General features: G+C 43.4%; 1 protein-coding gene across 4 annotated transcripts in view; it reads left to right on the top strand.

Moving 5' to 3' along the window:
- Positions 1–23,294, top strand: part of LOC126470232 (histone-lysine N-methyltransferase SMYD3) — a 234,589-nt gene that overhangs the window by 130,196 nt on the left and 81,099 nt on the right. For all 4 annotated transcript variants that reach the window (XM_050097926.1, XM_050097927.1, XM_050097925.1 and 1 more), the window contains exons 2-3: positions 2,204–2,375; positions 2,456–2,525. In XM_050097926.1, the coding sequence (XP_049953883.1) occupies positions 2,204–2,375; positions 2,456–2,525 (242 nt within the window). The remainder of the gene's footprint in view (positions 1–2,203; positions 2,376–2,455; positions 2,526–23,294) is intronic.

Here is a 23,294-nt window from a genome sequence, read left to right as displayed (position 1 = left end):
CATATTTATAACAGGCACTAAATAATAGAGGGCATCATATATTAGGGGAATCAGTTGTTGATTTAAGCTAATAGGCTGATTCAGAATCTTGCTGATAATTTTGCTAGGTGTGATATTCTACACCCATCAAATAATGACATAATCAGTGAAGTGGTGGGAATCAGGTAGCTGAGGTTGAGTATTGAGAGGCTGGACTTAAGGGGAATCTCCCATAGACTGCACATCATGTATAATTGTGTTTCTAGCAAAAGCTGAATGATATTACTTTTACTGTCAGTGGTCATAATCTGTTTTGAACTGGTTTACCCTCTGATTCTCAAACAAAAGTTGAAGACTTTTCACTCTGGAAACTTCTGTTTGTGACTTCCTTCACAGTGATAATGTAAATTACTCCACAGCTGTAGTTTAAAAGTGAAGGATAAAGTATTTCTTAATATAAATAGTTTGTTTCACGACACATGAAGAGTTTCAGTGTTCAGTGAATCCATTTGGAAGCGGTAATAGAACATGGCTCAGCACAGAGATCTCCCTCAACATGGATTGCAACTGATGGTAGATTATTAAACAAACAATCTACTTACAGGTTGTGCTACTTTGTTCGTCATTGAACTTCCTGTTCTCTGCATGAGCCTTAAAGGTCATTTAGTAATGCTATTGTGACTGCAAAAAACTGAAGGCAGTACCACGGTACTATTTTGAGAATTCATGCTTGTTACATGATGCAGCCATCCTGAATTTCCTTTTTAATATTGTTTTCCTAGATCATTTGTTGTGATTGCACCAGGATGGTTTTTAATTATAGAGTCTAACTGATTTTCACCCACCCTCCCTCCCTCACTGCACCTTCCCCAGTCCCTGTGCAGTATATAAGTAATTTGAAAGTGACATATTATACAGTCAAATTGTTGGTGTCATTTATATTATTATGTTAAATATTGTTTCCTTTTCTTAATCATATTCTACCATATTCAATTAGCATTTCAAAGAAGATTGTTTACTGTCATATGTTATATGAACATGTGGCAGTGATTCAGTGGAACCCAAAATAAATGTGCTGTTGTTGCAGTCAATGAAACTATCAATAAATGAGCAGTTAGATGAAGCAGTGCCATAGTTTATAACCAGGTTTATGTTCCTACAGCTCGTATGGCAGACGATGGACTTTGTCTATAAACTACAAGGACAGTTTTTGAAACAAGTGGCATGAATGGTATAGCAGATGGAATCAGAGGGGTAAAAAAAATTTTTTTTTGTTTGATGATAAAAGCTTTAGGTGATGACTCTTATTACAGCTTCTCCAGGGAAACATTCAATGTACTTTAGCCAATTTGTGTTTTGTACGAGGTTTGAACTTTCTCAAGGTAAAAATTGACTTATAACAGTACAGAAGCAGAAACAGAATTTGCCCCAAAGCCCAATAAATCTGTTTCAGCCTTGCAGCTAATGAACTGAGTCATGTGACTAAGTATTATTTAGAACAAGGTGAAAGTAGGCACTCAAAACCCACTTTGTATGAGGAGGATGGAAGCCAAATTTGAAGAAAAGTCATCAGAGAGTGTAAGGTGTCAAAGACAGAACATTAGTAAGAGGTGTTTGTGTTTAAGTCCAGACATTTGATTTTCACAAGTTTCCTTTTTACCATTAAAACATAAATTTGTAAGATTCGTGATACCAGCCCAAACTGGTGAGTTAACTGTTGGTACAGTAAAGGTTGTGAGTTCATCACACCCAAACAAAAGTTGAAGCTCAGCAAAAATGAACTTGTGCCAGTTGTGGCTGAAATGTTGATGCTGCAAACCAGAACTGACAGAGATTATAACAGAACATAAGTGGCTAGTTGTTTATTTGTAAAGTAAAAACACTTTTGGTGTGACTGTGTTATGGGGTGCATTGGTTATGTCTGTTGAATTGTATGTGGAAGCAAGTGGAATTCACATCTCATCTGAATATTAAGAATGTATGAACTTTTCCTGTATCACTTTGTGTAAAAGCTGCAGTGGTCCCTTTAGGTTGCAACACATCCATGTCCCACGGGCTTCGTCTTAGTGCCAGAGTTTCATATGCAATGACCCTAATATCAAGAGAAGAAAAAGAGGAGGGAAAGGCTAGTTCATAAGTTTATGCTGATCTTGACAAATGCACAAATTTTGCTTACTATTTAGTTTTGTCTGTTTGACATCAACAGATTAATTTCTCATTCCAGTGGTAAACTATCAAGATGTTCTGGTTGTCAATTCTGTTATTACTGTGGCCATGAGTGTCAAAAATCTGCTTGGCTTGACCACAAGTATGAATGCCACTTGCTAAAAAAAATTTCACCCCGTGTTGTGCCAGATGCTGCCATGCTTGTTGCAAGAATTATATTTAAATTACAGGTTAGTACTAATGGTATTATTTCAATGAAAACCTTTTCTGTCCACTGTTATTTTGTAACTCTGGGTTTGCAAATTTTCAGAGAGGAGCGGATCAGGAAATGGGATTTTACTCAGACAATACGTACCGTAAATTCAGAGATTTGATGTCACGTGAGTAGAATATTCTGTAAAATCTTCTATGCCTAAAATTAAACATAAATGTTTCCTGGTTTGGTTACTTTATTTAAAAAAATGAAAGTGTGATATATAGTGTGTAATTTTGGATATTAAGGCAAAAGCCAGTTAATTGAAAGTGTAATAAAATTCTCTCTATGCTAATTTACAGCCAGTACTTCTGAATTATTTCCCTCACTTGAGAAACCAGCTGTCTTCTGAGTGGAGTGTGTTTTCACAATGCTTATTTATTATTTTGTGTCTTTGCCAAAATATCATTTATTTCCTCACAATTCAGATAAGTTCAAGACACACACACATAATTAACCCATTGACTTACGAATATTTTTCTCCATAGTTGACCCTATATCTACTATTTAAATTTATGAAAATCAGCATATTTTGTCGTACACACTTTCCTCAAAATTATAATTTTTTTGATAGTAATTCTTTATAAATCTGTCCTTACTATTTATTGAAGTAATGATGGGTAGAGATAATACAGTTTCAGAAATTTTTATTGATATGGTATACCCGTAAAAATACAGGCATGTGCAATGCCAATAGACATATCTCACACTCATACTATGTATCACTTTTCTTCTTCCTTGCTTTATATGCTACACAATTTCTGGAGGGCATTTTCTTAATGGGATTGGTGGGGATAAACCTAACAAATCCTGAAAACAATTTCTTATAACTCGCAAAATATCAGAAGAAATCTAGTTTATTATACACCATTAAATAGATCAATTTCTCAGCTTCCCAATGGTTTATAACAAATCATGCCATCTATTAACAGAGAAAAAGAAATGCTGAGAAGAAGCTACAGCTGCTTAGCCTGTCTCACAGCCTGCAATATAACAACAGCCTTGAAACCTGCAACTGGCTGTGAGCCTGCTTATAAGCCAATTGGTTAGGAATACTGAGAACAAAGTAGAGCTAGGTCATTGTTAGTGAGAAATACGAAAGTTCCAAAATCATACCCAACTCAAATTAAGGGATGTAGCACACAGTCGCAGTGGAAAAAAAGCATTATAAGAACCAGCAAGAGAATAATCAATGCAAATTGTGGGTTCCAGTACAAGTGGACATCGTGGTAGGCATCTGACATTTGGTGGGAAGAGACTGGTGGCAAACAGCAGTGCTGAATTTAAGTGTGAGTGTTGGTCACAGAATTTCTCCATATAACTTTCTCCATCATGGGTGGCATGACACATAAGAAGGTTGTCTCCATATTTTGTGATAGACTTTCCAGACTGATTTCAGGATGAGACTCAAGACAGCATATTAATATATAAACTTGTCTTTTCTCCATGGCTTTGCCCGTGTATGTGTTCAACACATATATTGAATACATCTCCCCCTTTGTACATCCACCTCATCCTGCCTTTCTGTCCACCTCATCCTCCCACCTCTGACTCTTCCTTCCCACTCTCTCTGTTCATTCCTCCAACCCCTCTCTCTGAACATATCTTCCTCCCCCTCTGTCTGACTGTATCTTCCTTCCCCTCTCTCTTTTCATCTCCACCTTCCACTCTTCTTTTTCCACCTGCCTACCATTCCTCTACACCTTCTGCCTGCCTCATGCATCTCCCCTTTCTTCCCATTCTCTTTCCACTTCCTCTTTCCCCTCATTCTGTCCATCGCCTCTATCCATCTCAACGTATTCCCAGCCACACTCATCAGCACCTGTAGCCCCTGCAATACGGTTCAGTAAAGCAGGCCAACACTACTTCCAGAACACACCTCTTATTCAGGGCAGCCTATGTGTCAGGGCCCAGAAAACCATTTCTTGCCCCTAACATGTAGGCTGCCTTGCAAAGCAGGTTGATTTGGCAGGCCAATACTGTTCCCACACAACATGCCTGTTGTGCAGGGCAACCTGTATGCCAAAGGATGGAAAAAACACATTTTTCCTTGCATCTCCACTCCAATTGGAACTAGGTGGCTATAAATCCCACAGTGCTGATACTCATGAGGCCTTTTGTTTCTGTGCCAAATTTGGTTGAAATTGATCCAGGGGTTTGGGAGGAGATCTCTCTCTCTCTCTCTCTCTCTCTCTCTCTCTCTCTCTCTCTCTCTCTCTCTCTCTCTCACACACACACACACACACACACACACACACACACACACTCACACACACACACACTCTCTCTCTGCTTTATATGGAGGAGGTTCTAGAAAACCACTAGATATTGTATTGTTATCTGTGCAACAAGATTTATTGTCTGCACCAAAACAGAGGAATAAGCTTTTTTTTATCAGCAAAGTAATACACACGTGATACATTTCTTGGCAACAAGAATTTTACATGACAAGTTTTTTGCAATATATGTACACACATTCATTTAGACTAACGTATTGTTATACAAAGACAACAAAAATTGCATGTCCTTGCTTGTTTCTTCACCCTCCAACAACCCAAAATCAGATATTAGTATACTTCAGCAGAAAGCTTATCATATCAACATTCAGGTTAAAATCAGCAGTCGAGATCACAATAATATTTGTTTATTTGCTGGTTTCGGATTATGTTAAAGCCATCCTCAGTATGATCATGGTATCACAAGAAAACCGAGGAGCTGCCAGCACCAGCGATATGGGGCTGAAAATTCTGAAGATGGCTTTAACATAAGCCAAAACTGGTAAATAAACAAATATTATTGCAATCTCAACTGTTGATTTTAAGCTAAATATAGCACCAGGTCGCTGTACTCCATGGACAATGTTGTCTAAATTTATATCAACATTCAGTTTTGTATATGTACATCATCATGAAATGCTAGACATCCGTACCTGAAGCTACCTGACTGCCTTTGTGCAATGATGAGGGTAAGCTACCATGAACAGCATAGTGAACACATTATTGTAGCCACGATGGACATGAAGCCAACACCCACCACATTAGTACAAGTTAATATGGCAACTAGTTATGTAGATGATGAAGAGTTTGAAAACAATGTGTGTTGAGATAAAAGAAACGAGTCAGGTGGTTAGGGGAGAGGAAAATTTAATTGTAATGGGATTCTGATAGTATGAAGAGGAGGAGATGGAAAGATCGTAGGTAAAGTGGACTGGGGGAAAGGAATGAAAGAGGAAGCCGTCTGGTAGAATTTTGTTCAGAGCATAATTTAATCATGACTAACACTTGGTTTAAGACTCATGAAAGTTGTTTGTGTGAAAGAGACATGGGGGTACCAGATGGTTCCATATTGATTATGTAATGGTAAGACAGAGATTTCAGAACCAGATTTTAAACTATAAGATGTTTCTAGGGACAGATGTTGACTGTGACCACAATTTATTGGTATTATTGTAGCACACAATACAAAAGAATGCTGGGCAGTTACTTGATTATGGAGCCAAACTCAAGACTGCACAGAATATAAAAACAGGAAAGCAAGGGCCATAGGTAATACCAAGGCAGTAGATGTGTTCTAGCCCAGCATAGCATAACATACCTGGTGCGTAAACAAGCAAAGTCCAAACAATGTAGCACATCCAGATTTTGGTTATGGCCTGGTATGATGGCAGTGAAAGCCAGACGAATAAATGTCGATTTGATAATCACTGTAGCACCATTCACAGCAGCACTGAGTGGCCCAGAAGATGTCTGGTAGTGTTATGTGACTCACAAACTCAATCTAGTCCCTAATAGCAGCTTTTATGTAGTTGCTGCACTCACTGCCTGTAAAGATGATGGTGGCACCTGCTAGCATGAAGCTTGTAAACATAATATTTGTAATCAGCACTGGGTTGAAACACGCAATACACTGGCAAGGGCTATAAACAATCTCTGAAGCAGGAGTGTCATCAAGCCAAGGGCCAGCACCCAACAGGACGCAGACACAGTGTCAGAAAAGGCATGATCAAGTACACAGGGGCCCAGCCCACATATACTACAGTTATGCACTGTAGATAGCTCTAAGAGATGAAATAGTGAAGGTGGCAAAGGATCAAATACATAAAAAAGACAAGGCCCAGTAGAAATCCTTGGATATCATATCACATAATGAATTTAATTGATGAAAGGAGAAGATATAAAAATGCATCAAATGAAGCAAGCAAAAGAGAATACAAACCTTGAAAAAATGAGATTGGAAGGAAATGCAAAATTCCTAAGCAGGAATGGCTAGAGTACGGATGTAAATGTATGGAAGCATGCAGAGTGTTTCCGTAAGAGTGTGAAAAATGTAACAGGATGTAGTGAATACTCGACTGAACAATTTGAGGTAGGGAACCTGGATTCAGAAAAGCCAGCTTAAGGAAATGTGGAAGTAAACTGGGTACAAGTTTACATTTACTGTGCTGTTTATTTACATGGACAATCTTTATTTCCTGCAAGGAAACGATGAAGATGAACCTGATTAGTAGGAAGTATTTCCTGATCGCTGGGTTGGAAGGGGAGGTCCTATTCCATGGCCTGCGAGGTCACCTGAGCTGAATCCCCTCCATTATTGCCTATGATGATATCTAAAGTCACTTGTGTATGAGACCCCAGTGGATACAGAGATGGAATTAGTCACCAGAATTGTAGCTGCCTGTGATGTGATTTGAAACACAGCAGGAATATTTGTCAGGGTGTGTCAGAATCTTGTTTGCTGATGTCGTGCTTGCATTGAGGTTTATGGCCATCAGTTTCAGCACATTTTGTAAGATACAGTACAAATGCTATGCTCATTGTGTCAGTGATGGTATTTGCTGTTAACTGTGACTACTGGAAATAAAAAAGTACACTGTACTGTGATATTATTCCTATTATCTCCCTAAGCTGGCTTCTATGACCCCAGGTTCCCAACCACAAATTGTTCAGTGGAGCATCCTCTGAGTCCTGTTACATTTTTGCACGTTCTTATGGAAACGACCCTGTATATAACTATGGGAAAAATAGGCATTAGCTATAGGAAAATTACATAGGCCTTTTTAGAAAAGAGAAGCAGCTGTATGAATATCAAGAGCTCAGATGGGAAACCAGTACTAAGCAAAGAAGGGAAAACTGAAAATCAGACATAGTATATAGAGGGGCTATACAAAGGAAATTAACTTGAAGGCAGTATTGTAGAAAGGTAAGAGGAAGTAGATGAAGATTTAAGAGAAGATATGATACTGTGAGAAGAATTTGATGGAGCGCCGAAAGACCTAAGTTGGAATGAGGCCCCTGAAGATGATGAAATTCCGCCAGAAATACTGACAGCCTTGGAAGAGCCAGCCATGATAAAACTATTGTACCTGGTCCACAAGATATATGAGCAGGCAAAATAGCCTCAGACTTCAAGAAGAATGCATTACTTCAAATTCCAAAGAAAGCAGTTTCTGACAAGTGTGAATATTACTGAACTATCAGTTTAAGAACCCATGATTGTAAAATACTAACACAAATGGTTTATAGAAGGATGGAGAAACTGGTAGGAGCTGACCTCGGGGAGGATCAGTTTGGATTGGACAATGTTGGAACACATGAGGCAATACTAACCCTATGACTTATCTTAGAAGGTAGGCTAAGGAAATGTAAAACTACGTTTATTGTTTTTGTAGATTTAGAGAAAGCTTTTGACAGTTATTGGAATGCACTCTTTGGAATTATAGCAGTGGTAAAATACAGAGAGTGAAAGGTTATTTGCAACTTGTACAGAAACCAGACACTAGTTATAAGAGTCAAGGGACATGAAAGGGAAGCATTGGTTGAGAGGGAATGAGGCAGGGTTGTAGCTTATGCCCAATGTTATTCAATGTGTACATTAAACAACAGTAAAGGAAACCAAAGAAAAATTTGGTGAAGGAATTAAAGTTTAGGAAGAAGAAATAAAAGCTTAAGAGTTTTTCCAATGACATTGTAATTCTGTCAGAGACAGCAAAGAGCAGTTGAATGGAATGGACTATGTCTGGAAAGGAGGACATAAGATGAACATCAACAAAAGCAAAACAAGTGTAATGGAATGCAGAGGGAATTGGATTAGGAAACGAAATGCTATAAGTAGTAGATGAGTTTTGCTATTTGAGCAACAAAATAACTGATGTGGACCAAAATAGAGAGGATGTAAAATGTAGACTGGCAATGCCAATAAAAGTGTTTAAGAAGAAGAGAAATTTGTTAATATTGAATATAGATTTAAGTGTTGGGAGTTCTTTTATGAAGATATTTCCCTGGAGTGTAGGCCTATATGGAAGTGAAATGTGGATGATAAACAGTTGAGACAAGAAGAGAATAGAAGCATTTGAAATGTGGTCCTCAGAAAAATGCTAAAGATTAGATGGGTAGATCACATAACTAATGAGGTACTGAACAGAATTGGGGAGAAAAGAAATTTGTAGCAAAGCCTGACTAGAAGAAGGGATCAGTTGATAGGACACATTCTGAGATATTAAGGGATCACGAATTTGGGGCTTAAAAATTGTAGAGGAAGACCAAGATATGAATACAGTAAGCAGCTTCAAAAGGACGTAGGTTGCAGTAGTTATTTGGAAATTAATAGACTTGCACAGGACAGAGTAACATGGAGAGCTGCATCAAACCAGTCTTTGGACTGAAGACCACAACAACACAATAAGAGTACTTTCAAGTTGTACAAAGTGTATCAGGGAGTTTTGCAATTTGAATCTGTAAGTAATGAAGTCATAATTTGCAATTGTGCACGTTTGGACCTCTACACTAAAAGTGAGTGATCCACTCCTGAACTGATTCTACAGAGTGAGCAGTTGATGACTTAAAAAAAAAGGAAGAGTAGCTCTTCAGATCAGAAATGTCTCTACAGCATGAAGCGTACTGACCATATTTGGGCATATTTGCATGAGCATGTGGGGTGTATTGCAGCAGCACTGCTGGCAGGCTGGTGTGGGATCTCATCACTGTAAATTCAACAAGGCCAATCCAATGTTGCGAGGTGGATTAGCTTCCTGAAACAGCAAACTCAGCGGTACAGTAGATACTAGTGCAGCAACAGCAAGGCAGATTTCTGTACTGACAATGCCTACGAGGGTTTAGCATACATGACTGGTAGTGGCACATAAATGCTGCTGACTGTAATTATGGACATTTTTGTAACAAAATAATTCTTAGTCTCACAGCCCTATCAGCACAATGGAACTGTGTTGGACAAGGTTGCCACATGGACATTGCATTAGAAGTCAGCGTTTCAAGGCCATAGCAGTGAAATAACTCTATGCTCTTAAGTCCCCCCTCCCTCCACCCGCCGCCACCTGACTTAGTGCCATGGTGCTGCTGGCCATCTCAGATCTACTACAGCAGTATGGTTTACTCTTGCCCAGGATGCAGTGGGTTACTCCCCATGCATACGAGCAGTCTTTCGCCAACACAGGACGGGCATCTCATCGTTACGGGCATCCGGTGCCATGATGCAGCTGGGTATATCCCATGGCCATAGCAAATACAGCAGTGTCAAGTGTACACTTTGTTGGTGTAGAAATCACATGGCTGGCTTACTATGTAACGAGGGCACTGGCGCTTGGTGGAGACTCTGTGTCAGCATCACGGCGTGTGCAAGCAGCCAGCCCAGCAGAATTCAGTGGCCAGCCACCCACTGACATGGTATCATACAGTGCAGATGCTTCAATAAGGAACTCTTTTTACATTTGCATCTGCCTTCCTGTGGAGCCACCTTGTCTCCCACCATGATTCCACCACCTGGTCACACCATCTTAGCACTTAGCCATCCTATGCTGCCTGGGGGCACTACAAATGGAATGAAAATTCTAAGGCCACTACCACAGCACCCCACACAACATGCTAGACTAGTTAGTATGGCATAGACCAGTGCAGTGAGAAATGTCTACTAAACTGCAGAAAAATACAATGGTGGTTTGAAATGTTCTCGGAATAGCATAGAAAAAAATACTTACATCACTGAAACTTTTTTTAATTTTTCAATGTAGTCTCCTTGTGGATTAATGCACTTGGTCCAACAATGTTCCAGTGCCTTGATCCCACCTCGAAAATTAGTTTCCTTCAGGCCTGCAAAATAGTTGTCAACTCTGGCAATCAATTCTTTGTTTGAAGTGAATCTTCATCCATCAAGGAAAATTTTCAGTTTTGGGAAGAGGTGGAAGTCTGATGGAGCCACGTCAGGTCAATAAGGTGGCTGTGGTAACAAGTCATACCTCAGTTCGCGTAATTTTGCCATGCTGACGGCACATGTGTGCAGGCGCGCATTGTCTTGGTGGAAGATGACTTTCTTCCTTGCTAAACTTGGCCTTTTTTCGCTTATCTTTTGTTGCAATTTGTCCAGGAGGTTAGCATAGTATTCTCCAGTAATTTTTTGCCCAGTGGGGAGATAATCTACAAACAGAATCCCCTTCACATACCAGAATACTGATGCCATGACCTTTCCCACCAAAGGAATTGTCTTTGCTTTCTTTGGTGGTGGAGAATCAGCATGTTTCCATTGCTTTGACTGTTGTTTTTTCTCTGGGGTATAGTCGTGCAACCGAGTTTCATCTGTGGTCACAATGGTCACAAACCAGTGCAAAAAATCTTGTTTGTTTCTCCTAAAACGGGCCAAGCATTGTTCCGATATGTCCATTCTCATGTGTTTTTGATCCAGCATGAAAGGTCATGGCACCCATCCTGCAGATAATTTTTTCATTTCCAATTTTTCATTTAAAATGTGATATACCCTTTCAGGTGACATCTGGCAATCCTCCTTGACCATTTTGTGCACTTTTGCAATGATTTCTGGAGTAGTGACACTTCTTGGCCGACCACTGCGCAGATCATCGTCTAAGCTCTCCCAACCAAATTTAAATTCATTTGTCAACTTGGCAACAGTTGAATATGAAGGAGCAGAGTCCCCAGTGTATTCTGGAAATTGGCATGAATGTTCTTTGCTTTAATACCTTTCTTTACGAAGTACTTCATCACTGCTCGAATTTCGATTTTTTTCCATCTTCGCAAATCACTATGCGGGAACAACAACAGAGCCACATCACTGCCACAGCTCTCTTCCAAGAGCACTGATATGGCACGTGTTTACAGGCAACAGTCCAATGAATATCACGTGAGCAACTCGTTGTGCCAGCACTGACCTCTTGTGGTGATTCCAAGAACTTTTCAAACCACCCTCGTATATTACAGACAATGTGTGTGTGTGTGTGTGTGTGTGTGTGTGTGTGTGTGTGTGTGTGTGTGTGTTTATATATACCATACTCCTATGGGAGCTATTGGCAGCCCTAAAAAGAAAGACAAGGATGAAAGATAAGTTCTTCAGAACGCTGCGTTAATGAAAAAATACTTCCTCAACTTTGCTCGTGCCCTTGAATTTTAAAAGACAACTTGAAAGGAGCAGTCATACCATACCATTTGCCTCTTCATTGCAAAAGAAGGTGCTCTGCAGAGCAGGAGCACTCTGCAGCTCACTTGGGAGTGAGTGAACTGCAAAGAACTGACTCACAAGAGCTGGTGACCTAGCTCTCCATTCAGTGCTTACCACTCCCCTACTGCTCTGATCTCCACACGGAGCAGATTACTTAATGACTCAGGATTCACCCCACTCTTAGCACTCTTGACTCATTCGCTGATTCAGCTTTCAGTACTCCCGGGCATTTACTTATCTTCTTGACTGTGCACTCTTCATTCGAGTTTGACTCATCATAGATATTGTTCTTTATAATACGAGGAGTGTTCAATAAGTAATGCAACACATTTTTTTATCAGCCAATTTCAGTTGATGAATGTGGAATTTGTTGTGGGACTTTGTGTAATATTTCCACTTCAGCCCCTATAGTTTCATTAAGTTCCAATAGGTGGCAGTGCTATATGTAGCCTACAAAATGGCGTCTGTAACTTAGGTGCATTCCATGTGGAGAGCTGTGACTGAGTTTATTTTTGTGGAAAGCCAGAATATTGCAGATATTCATAGGTGCTTGCAGAATGTCTACAGAGGCCTGCCAGTGAACAAAAGCACAGAGAGTAGTTGTGTGAGGCATCTTATCATCACAACTATGTGGCACAAACCTGTCCAATCTCCTGCATGCTGTCCGGCTGCAAACGTCTGTGACTCCTGCAATGTTGGAACATGCAGACACTCTCGTTTGAGGTAATCGATGGATTACAAACACTTCGCTGCTGACCTGGACATCTGTGTTGGTAGTGCTGACACACTCGTCCACCAGTTAGAGTACTCAAAGGTGAGTGCCCAATGGAATCATCACAGCCTAACTATAGACAATAGACAATAAAGAGCAATGAAGAATCATATGTGCAGAATTGCTTGAGTGTTACAAGGCTGATCATGACAATTTTTTGTCAAATATCATCACAGGCGATGAGACATGGGTTTATTACTTCGAACTGGAAACAAAAGGGCAATTCATGCAGTGACTTCACAGCGCTTCTCCTCCAAAGAAAAAGTTCAAAGCAGCACCCTAAGCCAGTAAAATCATGGTTATAGTCTTCTGGAACTTTGAAGGGATTGTTGTGTTGGATTTTCTCCCTCATGGTACAACAATCAACACTGAAATGTGTTGTGTTACCCTCATGAAATTGAAGAAATTACTTCACTATGTTTGTATCCACAAACATGCAAATGAACTACTCTTCCTCCTTGACAACACAAGGCCCCTCTCAATTCTGGACACCTGAGAGAACCTCACAATACTTCAGTGAACTGTTCATCCTCATCCACCCTGCAGTACGGATCTCCATCTTCTGACTTCCATCTATTTGGAAGGATGCACTCTACAGGAAGCCTTACAATGATGGGGAGGTTATTGATGCCGCAAGGCATTACCTCTGACGTTGACCAGTGGAGTGGAACCATGCATAAGGCCATCACATTGAACATAGATTATGTTGAGAAATAGGGTTTTGTAGCCAAAAGAGTAGGGAATAATATGTTTTGCTGTCTCCATTTTGTTCTGTTGCGACCGTGTCTGGATGAAGATTTACAGCCTTCAGGTCACTGTGCAAAGTGTCTACCCATCGTTGTCTAGGTCATTCCTTGGGTCTCTTTCCCACGACTTCCAATGTGTATACTGCCTTTGAAATGGTATCATCCTTTGAATGCAGCACATGTCCAAATCATAGCAGATGGCTTTCTCACATTTTCTTCTTGATCGATGTGACCCAAGAACGTTTCTTGATAGTATCATTCAAGACATGATCTAGTGGAGTAATGCCACCTGCCCATCTAAGCATCTTAGTCTCCATGACCTCCAGTTGTCCTTCTGCCATTTCTGTAACTGGCCAACATTCAGTGCCATAGAGAGCAACAGGACAGATGACAGTCTGGTAGACCTTTTACTTCAGAAGCCACTAGCCGAAATCTGGATTTGCATAATAAAATCTAAAAAAAGGATGACTGATTGTTGCACTCTATAATTTATAAGCCACATAACAGTCATTGAGTGCATCCACTTTCCGAATGGAAGGTAACCTGAATCCTTAATCTGACGATAGCCAATTCATCCAGGCTGCCTGAATCCTTGCATTGACCTTGTCTGTAAGTTGCCCATTGTTAGAGACTGTAGAACCGAGATACATAAATTTTGTTACTATTGGTAGATCCTCTCCATCAACACTCATGGTCCCATCTTCTCGCAGATCTTATGTCATGTTAACAGTTATCTTTTTGCTTGGCCACAGGCCATATTGTACAAGTTGGTCATTCCACTCTTTTATTTAGTGCTGGAGATCAAACATGTTCTCTGCAGCCAACATAACATATCATCATCAGCATAGATAAGTGACCATGATAGTGGCATGTGCAGGTCTGATGTGACAGTGTCCATCACAAGGATAAACTATTTTTTTTTTTTTTTTTTTTTTTTTTTTTTTTTTTTTGTGGTTTTAGGACGCACAACTTCAATGGTCATTATTGCCCAGACTACGTTAGGAATGCACCGCGAGGCACAAGTTTAAAACAGCAACTAAAAGGGAAAATAAGATAAAAGACAGACTGACAGGCATAGGATTAAAAAAACAGCATAATCAAATGTCCTTAGAGAGGTTTGTCAAGTTGATAAAACGAAGAACGCGAGCAGCTGCTCGTGGGTCATCCGCTAAAATGGCATCTAGAGTACATGGCAGGCCAAGATCAAGATGCAGTGTGTTAAAATCCGGACAGGACGTTAAAATGTTGCGGACCATCAGCAATTGCCCACATGGGCAGAACGGCGCCGGCGCAGCCGTCAGCAGATGGCGATGGCTGAACCGGCAGTGTCCAATTTGTAACCGGGCCAAAACGACCTCCTCCCGCCGAGAAGGGCGTGAGGAGGACGGCCAAGCCGCAGGAAGAGGTTTCAAGGCCCGAAGGTTGTTGTCTGTAAGTGCAGCCCAATCGGCATGCCACAGCGATAAAATGCGCCGACAAAGGACCCTGCTACAATCTGATGAAGGGACACAAGAAGCTGTCTGAGGCTGGAGGACCGCAGCCTTGGCCGCGGCATCTGCAGCTTCATTCCCAGGGATACCAACATGGCCAGGAACCCACATAAAGCTAACCGGAGAACCGTCGTCCACCAGCTGCTGAAGAGAGCGTTGGATCCAGTGCACGAAAGGGTGAACCGGATACGGATCACTGAGGCTCTGGAGTGCGCTCAGGGAATCGGAGCAGATAACATAAGCAGAATGTTGGTGGCAGCAGATGTAAAGAACAGCCTGGTAGAGGGCAAAGAGCTCAGCTGTGAAGACCGAACAATGGCCATGGAGCCGGTATTTGAAACTTTGTGCCCCGACAATAAAAGAACACCCGACCCCGTCATTGGTCTTAGAGCCATCTGTATAAATGAAGGTCATATTAATGAACTGCAAACGAAGTTCGACAAAACGGGAGTGGTATACCGAACCGGGGGTAACCACCTTTGGGAGCGAGCTGAGGTCAAGGTGAACGCGAACCTGAGCCTGGAGCCAAGGTGGCATGTGGCTCTCACCCACTCGAAAGGTTGCAGCGAGTGAAAAATCAAGGTGTTGAAGGAGGCGATGAAAGCGAACTCCAGGGGGTAGCAGGGCAGAGACATACAACCCGTATTGACGGTCGAGAGAGTCGTCAAAAAAGGAACGATAAGACGGGTGGTCGGGCATTGACAGTAGCCGACAGGCATACCGACAAAGCAGTATATCGCGCCGGTAGGTGAGTGGCAATTCACCAGCTTCAGCATGAAGACTTTCGACGGGACTAGTATAAAACGCTCCGATCGCAAGACGTAAACCCCGATGTTGTATGGAGTTGAGGCGGCGTAAGATGGATGGCCGTGCAGAGGAGTATACGAAGCTCCCATAATCCAGCTTGGAGCGGACGATCGACCGATATAGGCGAAGTAGGACGGTTCGATCCGCTCCCCATGACATACCACTGAGAACACGGAGGACATTCAGAGAACGGGTACAACGGGCAGCCAAATATGACACATGTGGAGACCAGCTAAGTTTCCTGTCAAATGTAAGACCTAAAAATTTTGTTGTCTCCACGAATGGCAGAGCAATGGGACCGAGTCGTAAGGACGGTGGGAGAAACTCTTTGTAGCGCCAGAAGTTAATACAGACGTCTTCTCGGCAGAAAAACGGAAGCAATTGGCGACACTCCAGGAGTAAAGATGGTAAAGAGAACGCTGAAGACAGCGCTCCAGGAAACACGTACACTGCGCGCTGCAATAGATGGTAAAATCGTCCACGAAAAGGGAGCCTGATACATCAGCTGGGAGGCAATCCATTATTGGATTGATCGCTATGGCGAAGAGAGCGACGCTCAAAACTGAGCCCTGTGGCACCCCATTCTCCTGGTGAAAGGTGTCTGACAGGACAGAGCCCACACGTACCCTGAACTGTCGATCCATTAAAAAGGAATGAATAAAAAGAGGGAGGCGACCACGAAGGCCCCATGTATGCATTGTGCGGAGAATGCCCGCCCTCCAACAGGTGTCGTAAGCCTTCTCCAAACCAAAGAACACAGCTGCAGTCGAGCGCTTCCGCAAGAAGTTATTCATAATGAAGGTCGACAAGGTAACCAGATGGTCAACAGAGGAGCGGCGCCTACGAAATCCACATTGTACATTGGTAAGTAGGCATCGAGATTTGAGCAGCCAAACCAAACGAGAGTTAACCATTCGCTCCATCACCTTACAGACACAGCTGGTAAGCGAGATGGGTCGATAACTGGAAGGCAAGTGCTTGTCCTTCCCCGGCTTAGGAATCGGTACAACAATAGACTCGCGCCAGCATGCGGGAACATGTCCCTCAATCCAGATGCGATTATAAGTATGAAGAAGGAAACCTTTACCCGCAGGAGAAAGGTTCTTCAGCATCTGAATATGAATAGAATCAGGCCCTGGAGCGGAGGACCGTGACCGGGCAAGTGCGTTTTTGAGTTCCCGCATGGTGAATGGGGCATTATAACTTTCACGATTCGAGGAGCGGAAGTTAGGTGGTCTAGCCTCCTCTGCCTGTTTTCGGGGGAGGAAGGCAGGATGGTAATGAGCGGAGCTCGAAACCTCTGCGAAAAAGCGGCCGAAGGCATTGGAGACATCCTCAGGGGCCACAAGGACGTCATTCGCGATGGTCAATCCAGAAACTGGTGAGTGGACCTTAGTGCCAGATAGCCAGCGCAGGCTACCCCAGACAACAGAAGAAGGAGTAAAACTGTTGAAGGTGCTTGTGAAAGCAGCCCAGCTGGCTTTCTTGCTTTCTTTAATAATACGACGACACTGTGCACATAATTGTTTATAATTGATACAATTCGCCACTGTAGGGTGGCGTTTAAAGGTGCGTAAAGCACGTCGACGAGCACGTAAAGCGTCTCTACATGCCGCGGTCCACCAGGGGACCGGTACGCGACGTGGAGAAGAAGTAGGGTGAGGGATGGAATATTCAGCAGCAGTGAGAATGACTTCCGTGAGGTGTGCGACCTGACTATCGCAGCTTGTGAAGGTTTGATCCTGAAAGGTCGCCCTGGAAGAGAAGAGCCCGCAGTCTGCTTTGGAGATGTTCCAACTAGATGAGCACGGAGAGGGGGTATGCTGCAGGAGATGGATAACACACGGGAAGTGGTCGCTCGAATATGTATCAGAAAGTGCATACCACTCAAACCGGCGTGCAAGTTGGGTAGTACATATAGAGAGGTCTAAATGGGAATCGGTGTGAGATGTGTCCGAAAGAAAAGTAGGGGCGCTAGTATTGAGGCAGACAAGATTGAGCTGGTTGAAAAGGTCTGCTAACAGGGAGCCCCTCAGGCAGGATGCTGGAGAGCCCCAAAGGGGATGGTGGGCATTGAAGTCTCCAGTTAACAAAAATGGTGCAGGTAGCTGAGCAATAATTTGCATCATGTCTGCCCTGGTAACGGCAGACGACAATGGAGTGTAAACGGTACAAATGGAAAATGTAAAAGTGGGGAGAGTAATTCGGATGGCAACTGCTTGCAGGCCAGTGTGCAATGTGATGGGATCGTAGTAAATATCATCCCGGACCAGCAACATAACCCCTCCATGAGCTGGAATACCTACCACAGAGGGTAGGTCAAAACGCACAGAAGTGTAGTGTGCCAAGGCAATTTGATCGCATGGGCGTAGCTTCGTTTCCTGGAGGGCTACAACGAGCGGACGGTGCAAGCGGAGCAGCTACTTCAAGTCCTCTCGGTTGGAGCGAATGCTGCGAATATTCCAGTGAATAAGTGCCATCGTAAGAAGAAAAGGAAGATGAAAGAAGGGGTCACCTCGAAGGCCGCTGAGGGCCCGGCTTCGAGCGAGCACTGCCGCCGCTATTAGTAGGCGGACAGTCATTGTCCATTGGTTCTATAGGTTCATCGGCCATCTTGGTAAGATGGCCGGGAGGGGGAGCTTCCTCCGCCGGTGAACGGCCAGATGGTCGGCTACCAGCGGTGCGGCCAGGCGAAACGGATGACGGCCTGGGGCGGCAACCGCTGGGTGGTGCAGGAGAAGAAATGTGCCGTGGTGGAGAAGGAGAACTGTGCTTCCTATGAGCCTTCTTGGAAGGTCGTTTGGTGGAAGTACTGGTCGATGGCTGGGAGTTCGAGGTACATACGAAGTCTGCACGGGACGGTTCCTTCTTGAAGGCCCGTGCATCTGACTTCTGGGTCTTCGTCGTGGCAGAAGCTGATGAAGGGGCTGGTGTCTGTGGGGTGACGGGAGGAAGAGGAGACGTCGACCGCGCGATCTTAGCACTGGCCGAATGGACAACTGTGGTGCTGAAGGTCAGATCGCATGTCTGGGTTGCCACCTCCCTGGTAGTCCGAGGAGAGGCGAGGACGGTACTGTATTTCCCCGCTGGGAGCAGCGTGGGCTTCCTACTAGCAAATAGCTTACGAGCAGCCGAGGTGGACACTTTCTCTTTGACCCGAATTTCTTGGATACAGCGTTCTTCCTTATAGATGGGACAGTCGCGGGAGGACGCTGCATGGTCACCCTGACAGTTCACACAATGAGGAGACGGAGGTGGACAGTCACCCTCATGGGCATCCCTGCCACAACTGACACATTTAGCCACATTGGAACAAGACTGGCGAGTGTGATTAAAACACTGGTAGCAGCGCGTAGGTGTCGGGACATAGGGGCGAACAGAAATAACCTCGTAGCCCGCTTTGATGCGCGATGGCAGCTTAACACTATCAAAGGTCAAGAAAAGGGTCCGGGTCAGTTCAAGGTCATTGTTGACCTTTTACATGACCCTATGGACAGCCGTCACGCCCTGCTCAGCGAGGAAAGACTGAATATCCTCGTCAGTCAATCCGTTGAGTGATCTAGTATAAACCACACCACGAGACGAATTCAAAGTTCGGTGAGCCTCCACCCGGACAGGGAACGTGTACAGGAGTGTGGCTCGAAGCAGTTTTTGTGCCTGAAAGGCGCTCTCAGTTTCTAGTAACAAGGTACCGTTACGCAACCTGGTACCAAACTACGCCTTTCTGGATAACGAAAGGGTTGACAGAGGAAAAATCCTTTCCGTCCTCAGATCGAGAAACGACGAGGAACTGTGGGGCAGGCGGTAGTGCTTTTGTCTCTGGTGGCTGGTCAAGTTTCCGTTTGTGGGCAGAAGTCGAGAGAGAAGAAGAAGAGAAATCCATTGCGGAGGAATCCCCCATGATTGCCAGCGTCTCCGATGGTGTGCTCCTTCTTTGTGGGGACCCTCTCAGAGGGCACTCCCGCCTTAGGTGAATGTTGACACCTCAGGTCACACCTCCCGAGAAACAGACGGAGGGACCAATCGGCATGGTCAGAAGGTATCAGCTCAGGCAATCACCCCTCCCTGGGCCTGGCCTTTACCAGGGGGTACGTGCGTGCCTTACTTGTCTACCCAGGGCGGGGAATTACGCATTACCCCATCACCGGCTACGCGTGCGAACGCATGGGTCGGCCTTCAGGCACGCACAGGGAGGAAGGAAGAAGAGGAAAAAGAAGAGAGAGAGGACAGACTGTCTCAAACGCCGAGGTGGAGACCAGAGAAGGCAAGGGGAAGAAGGCAAGGAGAAGAAGGCAAGGGAAAGAGTAAGGAAGACAGTGAGATGGAGAAGAACAAAGAAAGGAACTAACCAAAGGAAGGAAGAAACGAGAAGAAGTGAAAAACCAAAATGACCACAAATATAGGTCGTGGAACCGTCCGTCTCCGGACGCAGGCGCTAACTACCCCCTTGAGGGGGAGGGACTCCTTTTAGTCACCTCTTACGACAGGCAGGAATACCTTGGGCCTATTCTAACCCCCGGACCCGCAGGGGGGGGGGGGGGTGGATAAACTATGGTGGTGATAAGGCCAAGCCTTTGTTGACTCCTACTGTGGTGTGAAAGTTGATTTGAGATATTCTGCATATCTTTTTGTTGAGAATATGTCCAAGGATCTTCATCATGTGGCTCAGTAATTTGATCAGGTGATAATTAGAACACTCAGCAGGATTTCCTTTCCTTTTGAAGACTGGTGCAGTGATACTCCACTGCCAATCTGTTGGTATTGACCTTCTTTGATGATCCAGTTGAAAAGATCCATTAGCCAACCTGCCTGTTGAGAACACCAGAACTCTGCTGGGAGGTCATTGGGGCCAGTGGATTTCCCACTCTTAATCTCCTTCAAAGCAGCCTCAACTTCAGCAGTAATAGTGTCCTTGCCTGGTCCTTAACAGCTGACATGGTTGGTATTGGTGTATGGGGAAATTCGTCAGCAGAAATTCTCTCAAAATAGTTCTGGCAGCGTTCCCTTGCTTTCTTCCTGTCAACCAGCAGCTCACTTCTTTTGTTGTTGATGCCAAAAATGTGTTGGATACCTTCCGTTTTACGATGTTTTGATTTGACTAGTCAATAAATGTCATGTTCTCCTTCATGTGTGTCTAGTTTCATGTAGAGATTGGAGTGCTTGTCTACTTTAGTGAGTGCAATGCCCTTCTTCGCCTTTCTGCAGGCTTGTTTGTAAGCATTCCAACGGGATAGTATTTTGTCTGCAAGAAACTCATGGTACAATTTTTTTCTTCTTGCCTGCAGCATCCTTAACATCATAATTCCGGAGTCACATGTCTTAGCTGATTCTTAGTCGTATTGGTTTCATTGTTCTGAGATTAGAGCATGCAGCTTTATGAACAAAGGTTTTCAATGTAGTCCAGATATCTTCAACCGTGGTAATAGGTAGCACCATAATTTCTGTCATAATGTCAGCCTGCTTCTCTTTGAAGCACCACCATTTGTTTTTTGATGTTCCGTTTCTGGCTGAGTACACTGATATTGGTTTGTTTATTCTAAGCTTACAGATAACTGGTTGGTGTTGCATTGTGACAGTTTCATATGGAACAACTCTCATGTCTTAACACATTTTTGAGGTTCTGATGTCTTACTAGGACATAGTCAATCTGAGTTGCGTTTGATCCACTATAGTATGTGATTAGGTGAGTTTGACATTTTTGGAACCAAATGTTTGTGATGACCAGGTCATGTGTTTCTGCATAACCGAGGATTTGTTGGCCGTCATTGTTCTTCCCTCTATATCCATGTCCACCATGGGCACCATGATCTTCTTTCCTTTGTCAACATGTCCATTCAGGTCACCAGTGATGATGATGTAGTCTTTTACTGGAACTTGAGCAGTCTTCTTGTCAAGCAGTCCACAGCAGGTGTCTTTGGTTTCTGCACTCAGGCTGGTTCGTGGGGCAAAGGCACTGAAGAAATGGACTTTTTGTCTGTATGCGATCTAGACAATTTTCATTAGGTGATTGTTGTAACACTGCACATCAGAGACAGAACCACTGAATTTTGCTGTTATAACAATGCCGACACCATTAGTTGGTCTGCGGGTACCATTGTATATCATTTTGCAACCACAACCATTGTCATATGACTTTTGCCCACTCCACTTTATTTCTTGAATTGCATAGATGTTCATAGACTTCTTTTCAAGTACCATAGCATTCGCTGCATCGTCCAGTCACAGTCCCGACATCCAGTGTTGCGAGACAGAATCTGTGGGCACGCTTGTTTAGCTGTCGCTGCCCTTGCAACGGTAACCCTTGCCACGCTTATCGGGCCCTGCCGGTGTACATCACTTTCGGGGAATCCCCTAACCATAGTAACTAATCTTCGGGACAGCCTTTCCATAAGAATGTGACAGTGGTTTTACAGCTGGCTTGTCACAAAACCCGTTGCCTGGCATAAGTGAGTAGAAGCAATACCAGAATGAATCAGGACCCCATTATCACCATCCACTTACTCAGTAGATGTGAGTCCCTGAGAAATCTTAATAGTATTTTACTTTTTCCATATGACATATTTTTCAGTGCTACAGGACATAAGTCAACTATTGCCTAGAAGAGCTTCAAGTGATGTATGGTATCCATTTTACACAACATTTAAAAAAGTTAATAAATATGATCTGTCCAAATTATAATTTACAGATCCACAAAACAGTGTCAGACACTCAAATTTCTAGTTATTTGACGAAATTAAAAATGATGTAGTCAGTGGGATGGTAACAATAGGTAGACAGTTACAAATCATATTAGTTTCTATGCACTTATGAAATTGGTTAAATGCTGTTATCACCAACAATAATATCAAGTTTAAAATTGTTTGGTTGGCCCAATGGTGGATATCAAGAAATAAGTGGGTGCTGAGACAAAGAGGAAAAATAATGACAAACACATATAACACGTACGTCCTTCGGTTTACCTAACTTGTTCAGCAAGTTCAATAGTTCCACGAGACAGTAGGTTTGTCATATACAACAACAACAGAGGCTAACTAGTAACACTTTGAATGCACAGATAGAACTCCCCAAACAGACTAGCTGACATTGGTACAATGTCTCCTTATGTTGGATCTGTGGTGGTGCTAGATGCATGTGCTGCAGAGCGTGTATCATGGAGCCAGCCACAGGTTAGGAAGGCAGTCACATGAGTTACTACCAACTGCCCAATGTGGACTGCCTGGTACGGTATTGATAATGTACGACACACCATATTCCTCGCCCCAAAACTCCTTGCCACCATTGTGTACTGCTACTACCGGAAAAGACGTTGGGGTTGTGGGCACAGGTGCCACTGAGGAGGCAGGAGCTGAAACTGCAGCCTATGATAAGCTTCTGCCCACAAACCAACATTTGTGTTGCGAATGGCCAGAAACATTGGCCGATAAACCAGCCGTAGGGACATTATTTCCATTGGCAGAGGTACTGAGGTGTTGTGACACTTTGCGATGGCCCACTGGAAGGTGGGAAGGCAAAGGGAGTCCATCGCTCACAGCTGGGGCTGCTAACACTGAGGAGATAGCACTGCATCGATGTCCATCAGCTCTGCAGCATGCACCGGTGGTGTAGAACCCAAGGGATCAGAA

Source organism: Schistocerca serialis, chromosome 3, assembly GCF_023864345.2.
Source record: "Schistocerca serialis cubense isolate TAMUIC-IGC-003099 chromosome 3, iqSchSeri2.2, whole genome shotgun sequence".
Classification (NCBI taxonomy): Eukaryota; Metazoa; Arthropoda; class Insecta; order Orthoptera; family Acrididae; genus Schistocerca; species Schistocerca serialis.
Note: the sequence above shows the minus strand (reverse complement) of the source record. Positions and strands in the feature narration are given on the sequence as shown.